At 34.2% G+C, this 12,064-nt stretch overlaps 1 protein-coding gene across 1 annotated transcript; it reads left to right on the top strand.

Moving 5' to 3' along the window:
* The first annotated feature begins 8,610 nt into the window (after positions 1-8,610).
* Positions 8,611-11,377, top strand: LOC149794884 (uncharacterized). Its single transcript, XM_089963989.1, has 3 exons — positions 8,611-8,674; positions 9,776-10,087; positions 11,140-11,377. The coding sequence occupies exons 2-3, from the start codon at positions 9,781-9,783 to the stop codon at positions 11,157-11,159; spliced, it is 327 nt and encodes a 108-aa protein (XP_089820115.1). The 5' UTR covers positions 8,611-8,674; positions 9,776-9,780; the 3' UTR covers positions 11,160-11,377.
* The last annotated feature ends 687 nt before the right edge of the window (positions 11,378-12,064 follow it).

The raw sequence follows: 12,064 nt of genomic DNA, 5'->3' as shown, positions 1-12,064 counted from the left end.
TGACTCATTACTTCTGCATGCACCATATAAAAGGAACATGGCTCGATTGAAATAAGGTTGATTCTATTGAGATATGCATTCCTAACCAAAATTCTTTGCAAGAATTTAAACTGCAGCCATCTAAGTTTTGTATAGTAGTAAGAAACATAACTGCCAATCGTTTCCTTATAACTCGCTAACTTCAAAATTCTACTTCCTTCTAGCAATTGGTATACGTTGTTTTCAATGAATTTTTCTTTTTTCACCCCTGCATTATTTTTTCATTTTTAATAATAGCAAACATACCAGTATTTATGGACGAACGTTGTAAATTGGAGTCATAACTGATTCTGAATTTACGTTTTTATGACTTTATTGATGTGAGTAAACTTTGAAAATCTTTGAAATTAATGTGAATAGAAAACTCAGTTTTAAAATTATTAAATTTATCCAAGAACCTTCCGCGTTGACAAAATTATTCATAAAGCTAATACCTTTCTTAAAAAATACCTTTTAATACAAATTTTCTCCATTTATTGTAATGCATGGAATTAATCATATTTGTATTTCAAACTTATTCAGCTTTGACCACTTTGAATTGTCTAGTTAGTTCTAAAAATGATTCAAAAACCTTTATCCAGAAAGGAATGAAATCCCGTTTATCGAGTAATAAAAATGTATCCCCCCAAAACTCTCAATGTTTCAAAATTGTAACAGACGTTCCATTTAGACTTCCTCTTAGCCATGCAAGTTTCAATGCATTCGCAAAACTAAATAAATTAGCGATCTTTAATCGACCCTCATCATAATCCTGCACAACATTATTTTTTTAAATTCTGTCGTTTGACCATGCCTTACAAATATTTTGAAAGAGTGTGTTAAGTTCACAAAGAACCTGTGCAAACGAATTAATAAAATATGATTAATTCTGGAGACAGCCAAACTTTTTATTTCCTCAATCTTTCCAAATGGTGTTAACACACTTTATACCACCGAATTAGCAAATCCTAATGACACGAATTTTTAAAGGGATAATTAAGAGATATATTTGTTTTTAAATGATTGAAAACATGACACCTATGACAACAAGCCCAGTAAATCCCCCGTTAAGTTTATATTCTGGATTATATTTCATATCTCTATCATTACTACTTCCGATCAAAACACATTTGCTTTTACAATATTTATACTAAATTCAGAATGTTTTGAATACTGATTTAAAGATGCAAAGCAGACATCAGAGATTTCTCTGAACTATCAATGGTGAGTGTAATATCATCAGCATATTGGGAAAGAACATATGTTACATCACCTGTATTTCTTTCCTTAGTGTGCTTATTTTTTCTTGTGATACGAGCTGAAATTTCTGCATACATGATAAAGGGGAGAAAGGGTCCACCTTTGACGTTCTTAAAGAAACATTTTATCCAATTTGTTACTGATTCTTCGAAATTTAAAAAGTTCAAATGTTGATCAAGTAATGGTCTGGCAAATGATTCAACTAAATGTCAAAGTAGATTAAAAGGAGTAGTCCAGGTATAGTGCGTTCTTTCGTGAAAAATAATAGCTCACATAAGTTTCTAAAATTGTATTCAATGTATCGTCCTTTTAGAAACCATTCAGGGATATTTAAGATACTGCTATTTCAAACATTGTGACTCAGATCATCCTGATATATCTGCCTATGATGAACCAAATGACCTCTAGATTTAACTGATATTGAGTGAGATAAAACTGAATGACCAATAGCTTTTGTTGATACTGAGTGAAATTGAACTTAATGGACACTAGCTTTAACCGATATTGAGTGAGATTAAAATGAAAGAACACTAGCATTAGCCCAGACGGAGTGAGATTAAACTGAAAATAAAACATTGGCTTTAGTAGATATTGAGTGCGATTAAACTAAAGACCACTAGCTTGAGCCTAAATTGAGTGATTTCAAAGTGAAAGACCACTACCTTGTGCCGATATTGAGCGAGGTTAAATTAAAGTCCACTACTAGCTTTAACGCATATTGAGGAAGATTACCTTGCAAGACGATAAACTGGGAGTATTCCATAAAGTAGACTAAACTACATAGAATATAAAGTGACAAGAACCATCTGGTTTTTCTCCAAGCTGGCTTTCATAGCAGCGAAATGCATTACTCATGCACAACGCCTGGGAGCAGATCCTAACTTGCCTTAACAGGTATCGAATCTACGAACCTCGATTACGAATCCGATATTCCAACAAATTGAACTATCGCGCCGCCCTTAAATATTTGACCTTCAGTAAGCCATTTCTTCAATGTATACACGAAGAGTTGGATATTTTATTCTTAGAACACCTGTAGATAACTCGTTTCATGACTCTAAATCCCGTCGTCGATAAATTCTCATAAATCATACAGATCCAAATGGGTAAAATCACAACAGTATCGAAGGATCGTTTTGTAGCACGAAACTAAACGTTGAAAGAAGATTCGATTTAGACTGCCAATCTTTTGTAAACCTTTGGCTTGAAATTAATCTCAAATAGAATACTGTACATTCTTTTTGTGCTATCTAAATACCCACTTCCAGTAACACTACTGTTGTGGATAACACTCGAAATTTATGAAATCCGCACTTGATGAAAGTCATAACGTTTTCACATTAGGTATTTCAATATTAATTTGGTTCCAAATTCCACCAAGGTTACATGATCTAAATGTATCATAAGGTTTGGCTAAGATGGTCTCAGAGCCTATATGGATAACTGTGATAAATCAATCGTTATTCAATTTATTACTTGCAACGCAAAATGGGCATGCAGTTGATTCTGTTATTGGGAAAACTGAAAGCTGTTTCTAATAATCACGCGGACACCGACAAAGCTAACGACACAGATGTATAGAGGAGCTCAAATATCACATAACGATAGAAATGTTGAAAAAGGACGCTAGGAAAGTAACACAGATCCCTTACATATCAATCTAAGCAAAGTCATCCTCAACGGAAAATGCTGGTGGCCCCGTTCCTTATAAATCCGACCAAACATTTCTGAGGAATACTTTTAGGGTGTGTTTAAATCGCGTAACAGCAGTGGGAAAAGTTCTATTGAAACTGGGTTAGATGTTTTCCTTTGTTATGAGATCATCCTATGATATTTTAGTTTCATAGCACCTTTCATTTATTGAAATTGTTTTAGCAGTATATATAATGTCAATTTAAAACAATGAGTGTGTGTGTGTGTGTGTGTGTGTTAGGATTTTTAACCTAGCTTAAACAATTTTTCAGTCATATCGCTACGATGTCTGCCGTGTGACAATTTATAATAATGTCTAGCACTGGGGCATCATGCCGCAGACCTGTAGCATGATGTCCCATCCAACCCCGTCACATTATCCTGACACCAGTCCGACCAGTCCTAACACTAGCCTCTTAATGCTGAGCGCCAAGCGAGATAGCTGTCAGCACCATTTTTGTAAGCCTTTGGTATGACTCTGCCGAGGATGGAAACCACGACCTCCCACATCCTAGGTGAACTCCCTAACCACTAGGCCACCGGAGCGGTCTTAAAAAATGACGCATTCTAATAAATGTACAGAGCTTCATACATTCGGTGTGGTCTGCAGATTTTCATGGATTGGCTTTTAATCGTAAAGTACTGTGTTTGAATCCTTCCACTAGTAGCACAAAGATAGTGTACAAACCTTAGATTGAGACACAGTAAAGTCTACGATATGACCTTGAGAATTGGGTGTCAGTGGTCAAAGAGCTAATCTATGTTTGGGAAAATGTCTAAACTTTAACCTGTTGGAAAGAAAATTCACATAGGAACTGGATTTCCCGTCCTAAATTTGCATTCAATCCCTTGTTTAAAATTGCATAATGTGAATTTTTGAAAAGTGCTATAATTGACTTAAATTGAAAGAAGGTATTATTCAAAAATGACGACAGAAATCGGACAGAGGCTGGTTGAATAGGAATCCGCGGTGGCTCACCTACATTATCTTCAAATGAACATGCGTGCATTTCTTTTATCATAGAATTTATAAAATAAATTTCATCGAATCGTATTAAAAATTGAAATTAAACAAGAGCGAATCATGTAATTGTGGCTAACGTTATTTTTTAAATTTTAATTCCATATATCTTCTTAACCGAAACAGGACCCCTACCTTTTCCGAAGAATGAAGCTGTCCTGTGACCGTTAATTCTCAATTCTATACTTACACCAACTCAACCTTGATTAACGTGTATCACATCTGTTATGTTCGAATAGGACCACACATCTTTTTGAACTAAAGCACAATGAAAAACAGTCAATTGGAAGACAAAAAGGAAGAAAGATTGAAAGAGAAGAAATATATATATACAGACATATACACATACGTACACATATAGGCAGGCAGACAGAAAAATCCTTGCAGACTTTCAAATGGCGCCTACAATGCTTTGAAAATACTTAACACGATCTAGAAACGAGATTCTTTGAACGGATCTATTAATGAGACAATGCAGCAGATTTATAGTTTAAACAGAGACTTCCATGAAATGGAAAGGTAGATTGTTTTTGTTACAGAGGCTACATTTTGTCGTAAAACTGCAAAACATTGAAATACATGGAAACGGTATCCTAGTCCGCAGGGAATCGGCCTCGAGGTAAGCCAAACGCTAGAACATAGTTAATTAATTTTGAAGAATTCTAAAAGGATACAAAAAATGCCACCAAATAAAAGGATTCCCAAACCCCATTTCGATCCACGTCTGGTCGAAATACACGGTGGGATGGGTTGTCTAGATACATTTACGACTCTTTGGTCTTAAACTAACTAAAAGCAAAGAGCAAGACATGCAAGTTAATTTAAAATCAGTATCGTAACCTAATATCAAATAATCCTAAATCCTCTATCACAAGTTAGAAGTATTGAGTGTTTCGAATGAATTCCAGTTCAGTATGTGTGGATGTACCAATTGTCTTGAATGAGTTGATGCAGCAACATTATTAATGTATCACAGTGTCTGTGAATGAATTCATAATAATCCCAACTTAGTGATTTTGTTCAAAATCTCAAAGACCATTTTGTCATTCTAATGCATAATTTTAAATCAATGATTCCTGTCATAGCATATCTGAACACAAAAAGTAAATAAGTCTAGAGACGGGACTTATAGGAGGAATGAAATAATTATGTTTATCAGAACCTTATTTAAAAATCTATGACACAATAAATGACCCGGATGAGGATCAAAAGTATTCTTCCGGAACAGTATTAATATTTATATATACAACAAGATTTAGAACCCAATCACCTGTAAGCAGCCTATTGTAAATTACATGCAAGACAAAATGCAGGTACACACCAGAACAATATCCTCTGTAATGGACAATAGTCGAGCACACACAACACAGGAAATATACCCGCTGATTTAACTTTGTTCAATTTGATTTTTTATCTTTTACAGCTCCTACAAAGAGGAGACTTATGGAGACTGACCACACCAAAGGCTGAAAACCCGATTCTCATGGAATAGGTGGAGGCTGCAATAAAGGCATTAAAAAAGGGAAGTCAGCTGGGAGGAACCTCCTTGATAGATGTTCTCAAGGCAATCTGCAAGAAAACCTAGCAAACAGGAGAATGGCCAACCCAAGGAACCAAGTTTCTGATCATATCTCTTCCTACGAAATGGAATCTGCAGATGTGCCAGAACTACTGAGTAATCAGTTTAATCAGTGATCGACGCAAGGATGTGCTTAAAATCATCCTCATAGACTGAAACCCCAAAAGAACGCACATCGTTGCTGAAGAATAGGTTAGTTCCAAAGAAGGACATAACACAATAGAACAGATCTTCAACCTTAGAATTCTCTTTGAAATGTATCTACATCATCAACGGGACCTCTGTCTTGTCTTAAATGACTTGAAGAAGGCCTTTGAAAATGTATGTTATGCGGACTTGTGAACCACCACGTGGATAAAAGGACAATTCTGGTCATCGTCCATGTTATGTATATAAATTTAGGTCAGTTGAAGTTAGTATATATAGGCAATGGTATATACTTATTCATTCCTGTTTAATATCAGTCATTGGGAATATATGATCAGAGTTAATACTTTTGTCTAGTTATAATTTCAGATGTGCTATTTATTTGAATTATTCATTGGAACTACAAAAGAGGTCATGTACTTTTTGGACAAAAACACTACTTTGGATTATTGTTGACTAAAGCAAAGAAATTATTATATCATTCTAGTCTATCAAACCGTTGAAAATTATTGGAACTCATTAGACACCAATGAGTGGCCATTGAAAAAAAATACAAAAATAGAAGTTGCTCTAAATTGTACCCTTGGTGACCTATAAAGATCACACGGTACATATGCTATTGAAAAATAGGAACCAGCCTAGAAATGGGTGAACATAATATATGTATGTAAATATATACAAGATTTTCAAGAAAATCAAGGGTGGACATAGGACACACGGTACTAATGATATAGAAAAATGGGAACTATCCTGGAAATTGGTGAACATAAAATTGTATATATATATATATATATATATATATATATATATATATATATATATATATATATATATATATATATATATGGGTTTGGCTCACCAGGATTGGTTAATAATGTAAGTTATATTTTAGGAAAAAGACTATTTTGAGAGCTTATCCTTGTTGTAAGTGAATAAAAAAGAGACATTGTTTTATCGATGGAATTTTCAGTCCTTTAACAGGACTGACTTTGGAACGCTCATTACTAAAATTAGCACGTGAATCTTTGGTGCGGAGTAGAAAGCACATGTTTTAAACACATGCAAGTCCAGAAAATGCCGCGGCTCATTCCCTTTCTTCTAAACAGAAGCTGATATCCATGTTTCATCTATACTGATACATATATTTTTGAACATGAGCACTTAAATATTTTAAGTTATTGAATTTTTAATATCATAGTTTTTATTCATAGATTTACTATGGGAACTGAATTAGTACCGTATATACATAATGGAGGACGAACTTTGGAAATCCACGGGATTTTCTCTGACCGACGAAAAGCTCCACATGTACACATTAAAATCGAACCGACACAGACAATGCTGAGATTTCAGTGATCGGTAAATGCGAGCGTCTTAGACCACTCGGCCATCTAGAGCTCCAAAAACATCACTGAAACAAACGGTCTCTTTCTCGAATATGAGCTCCATCTCGATTGGTTTAATCCGATTATCCGTAAAAGGACTTTGACAACAATCTAATAACAAAGTGTTCTCCTTCCAAATGTCGTCTGTTCAAATGTTCAAACGCTCAAATAAGATGGATATATATAATACAGGTTCCTCAGAAGAAAATAGCTTGAGAACGAGCATTTTTGCCAATTATTGTCATTTTGTGTCACAGTTAGATGGTTGGTATCTTCAATCCTTTGTTTGTGCCATGTTTGCCTCCCTAATTACTTTTATATGAAACAGTGGTAACCCAAGTGTTTTAATACTGTACTTCGCATTGTTCAATTTGTATCACATTTGACCTATAGCCTATTTCGAAATAGTTATTTTTGATGTTCTAAATACATATTCAATGTTTGTAAATTAACGTTCAGTACTAAGTCATGCATGTGACCAGGAGAAAAAAATGGTTCTCAAAGACAGGGATAGTGAAACTAGAGAGTTAACGATTATAATTCATCGAGCGGTTAAATTCAAAGTAAACCTGGCTGTATGTATCTATGTATGAATGTATGTATGTATGTATGTATGTATGTATGTATGTATGTATGTATGTATGTGGAATTATGTATGTATGTAACAATGATTTCTGTCACGTTAGTATCCTTGTATTATTCTTGTTGTTCTTCTAAGCGTAACGCCAATTTTAAGCTCATGCTAGACAATACAATGCGACCATTATAAATGGTGGAGAAACAACCGGTGAGAACCACCGACCCACGGGAAATTAGGAGCAAGTTCTTTTACATACCACATTGGCCGATACTCGAAACTACTTCGACAAGGATGAAATGGCAGTAATCGGTAAAGGAGAGTGCTTTAAACCACTCGGCCGTCCTGGGCCACAATGTGTGTGTGTGTGTGTGTGTGTGTGTGTGTGTGTGTGTGTGTTAACTCTTCGTGTGATTTTCATCGAAAAACAATCTTCTTTCTACAAGTAATTTTTTATTAGACTACTTGTTTGTCACTTTTGTTTAATAAATGCAATCTATCATGTACATACCGAGGAAGGCATCGGGTGATAATGAACAGTGGTCATACAAGAAAACAAAAGAAACATGTTATCAACCATAAAGTCCTTAATCGATTGCATGGTATATATGGACCATTTTCGAGTATTAGTATTCATATAAATTCAATACGTTAAATGTAGTGGTCATTAATGTAAGAATGGTTTGACACATGTAAATATGACATTTTGAGCAGTTGGAAAGTATAAATTCTACTCTATCCCAATAAAATACTATTGACGGTTGCTTCACGTTCATGGGGATATCTACGACGTTCATAAAGGCAAATATCACTTGTTTTTCTTGTTTTAAGGCGTCATGGTTAATAAATATCAGTCAATATTAGTAAGTATGTCCTGTATATGCAAATGTATGATGACAATTATTGCATTTTAATGTTTTCCTCCTCCTATAAAAGTGCTACTTTACCTACCGATAGCAAGACAGAAGCTGCAGGATAGCCGTCTGCTACAACAGGTATTCCTCTCTCTCTAACTCACTATCTACGCCCCCCCCCCCACCACACACACACAGACACACACACACACACACACACACATATATATATATATATATATATATATATATATATATATATATATATATATATATATATATATATATATATATATATCTTAAGAAATCTGCAATTAATCCTGTATTTGCAATATTTTATAGTATTAGGAAATCTACCAGTAATAGCAGCTTTAAAAATAGTGTGAGTAAAGCTGTACCGTAAGTTATCAAAACTTTTGTGAAGTCTACAAGACATAAGTTTGTTTTAATATCTTTAAATTTGTTTTAGTTATGTATATTTCTTTGTTGCTGTTTGGATCTGAAAATGTGATTATTTATTCCATAATCAGGCCGCACTTTAGCTTGAGAGGGACTTTATAGATTAATTTTGATTTTTATAGTGGATTAATTTGATGCAAATAATGGGTTAATTTGAGGCAGATAATAGATGAATTTGATATATAAATAGCGATGAATTTGATGTAGTTAATTTATTAATATTTGTAAATCATAGATTATTCTGATGTAGTTGATTGTGTATTCGTCTTGTCTGAAATAGACAAGTGAAAGGTTTCCATGCGTAGCTAGATATAGTTATTCAACCATATTTATATGAGTCGCTCTTTCAGGAAAATATTGCTGATATTATGGAGATAGCACATGGAGTGGTACATTGGCATGAAAATTATTGCGCAAACCCTTATCTCCGAAATTGGCATTGATCTTATTTAAATAGTTGATCATTTGGGACATTGTCCTTGATATTATTAGCCCATTTCTCGGTATGCTGGCCTTCCCCTAAACTAGTATTCAGATCAGTGTCTTCCTTTTTCATTATGTAGATAACGAGGAAGTATTCCGACTGAGCGCCTCTGACTCCTTGTGGAGTGTCTTTACATAATATAATAAGATACCTCTAACATTGCATCAGATAAAAGATTTTTTCATAATTTCATAAAAGTTAATAATAATAATAATAATAATAATAATAATAAAATAATCCTTTGGAATTGTTGGTAGTGTTGGTTATAAATGTCTTTGTTTAAAATGTGCGTTCCACAGAAAACATGAAGGCAGCAATTCTCGCCCTTGCTTTCCTTGCTGTTGTAAGCGCAACACCACCATTGTATTACGGTGGCGTCGGGCACGGTGGGTATCCAGGTGGATTATATGGTGGCTTTTACCCCGGTGGATACTACGGAGGAGGGTATGGGATTGGACATGGATACGGTGGATACTTCCCCGGATATTTCGGAGGCTACGCTGGCTCCAATCCTGGATACTACGGTGGATACGGCCATGGCTTGTATGGTGGATATGGCGGTGGATACGGTTTGTGGGGAAATGGTGGATACGGTTATGGTGGATACTACCGTAAGTGTAGATGAGCATATTAGTATAAGGTCGGTACCGGCGTATGAGCGGCAATCCCATCATCCCGCCAAGTGTAAGACGAGAGATATAGAAAGAATCAAACTGACATTCAATTTATGCATCAAGTTTTCGCGCCCACAAGACCTAGGAACCGAACATTTGATTTCCTTGGCGTATTTTGGGGCATCTCTTTCGAGCCGTGATACTTGTTTTCATTCATTTTAATTTTAACTCAAAATGATTTTAAAATTCAACTAATATAATATGATGCGTTTTTATTGTTACAAATCAGTGCTGTCTCCTTGGAAGAAAATTAATTTGAAATGTAAATTAAAATCTGTGGCAGCGAAGTTTTCTTAACACCATATTTTGAGACATTACTTATTTTATGGTAGAAATTAAAAACAAAATAAGCAAGAAATCGATTGAGGAAAAGGAGACAAAACCAAATCATAGTAAAAAGAATCAAGCATACAAGCAAAGTGAAAAATGTAGCTGTAAGACATCAACCTCACATCAAAAACTAATGAGGTAAGCTCTGAAATATTAACCAAACTTTATACATACATACATACATACATACATACATACATACATACATACATACATACATACATACATACATGCATGCATGCATGCATGTATGCATGCATGCATGCATGCATATATCCATACATACATACATACATACATACATACATACATACATACATACATGCATGCATGCATGCATGCATGCATGCATACATACATACATACATACATACATACATACATACATACATTCATGGACTTGTAAATATATATATAGACCTGTCCAGATATCGATACAAATATCAGAATTTTTCCAAACTTGTAATTGTTTTGCCTGTTAATTTTCCGACTAAATCTGTCATATTTTAATAGATGGCTTCATCTTCACGGCAACATGTCGGTGATGCGTTAATCTATTCACTTTACCATCTCGTCTATCGATTAGCATTATCATCAACAATCTTTTTTTTTTCATTCTATAGATTAGCATTATCAATGACAATTTTACCTCTTTTCAGCGAGCAAAAAAGGATACTAAGATTTCAAACTTCAGTCGTCTCAGAACCTTTCCTGTCATCATTTGCTCAAGATTGTCTCCCAGGAGTATTTAACATGCTAAGGAAATGCCCGATGCTCCGGAACATGCTTAGAAACAGTTACTCTACAGACGTGCGCCAGATGCCTGTCTTTAGCACATTAATAATCTATATTTTTAAAGTGCAATCTACTAATAAATTTGCATGTCCGAAAACCGTTCGCTGCGTTAATTTTATTTGAAACAATGACATTCACCAAGCATCTCTCTCTGTGTCTGTCAGTCTATCTATCTGTCTCTCATCGTAATTTGACACTAACATCTACCAATATACTGAATCTCCTTTGAAGTAATCTTTAAACTAAGAAAAGAACAAGTTTACGTGAAGAAAATTAAGAGCCTTGACTTTTCGCATCACCGATGCAAGAGAAGCAAACTCGTCCCATTTACATTTTCTATAAATATTAATTAGCAATAAAGTATCATATATATATATATATATATATATATATATATATATATATATATATATATATATATATATATATATATATATATATATATATATATATATATATTGTTTTGCAGATCGAATTAATTTTAATATATCATCAATTAATAGATCATCAATCTGAGAGTTGTCTCTAATTCCACAAAAAATGTCTATATTTCATTTAAAAATTAGGTGTGTGACAACACTTACATTTTTATCTAGTCTAGGATGCCATTTTCTTACTGTGCAATCCCTAGAGATATGACTCATTACTTCTGCATGCACCATATAAAAGGAACATGGCTCGATTGGAATAAGGTTGATTCTATTGAGATATGCATTCCTAACCAAAATTCTTTGCAAGAATTTAAACTGCAGCCATCTAAGTTTTGTATAGTAGTAAGAAACATAACTG

The sequence above is a fragment of the Sinohyriopsis cumingii genome, chromosome 7, assembly GCF_028554795.1.
Source record: "Sinohyriopsis cumingii isolate HCF-2022 chromosome 7, ASM2855479v2, whole genome shotgun sequence".
NCBI lineage: Eukaryota > Metazoa > Mollusca > Bivalvia > Unionida > Unionidae > Sinohyriopsis > Sinohyriopsis cumingii.
This window is presented reverse-complemented; position numbering and strand designations above follow the sequence as displayed.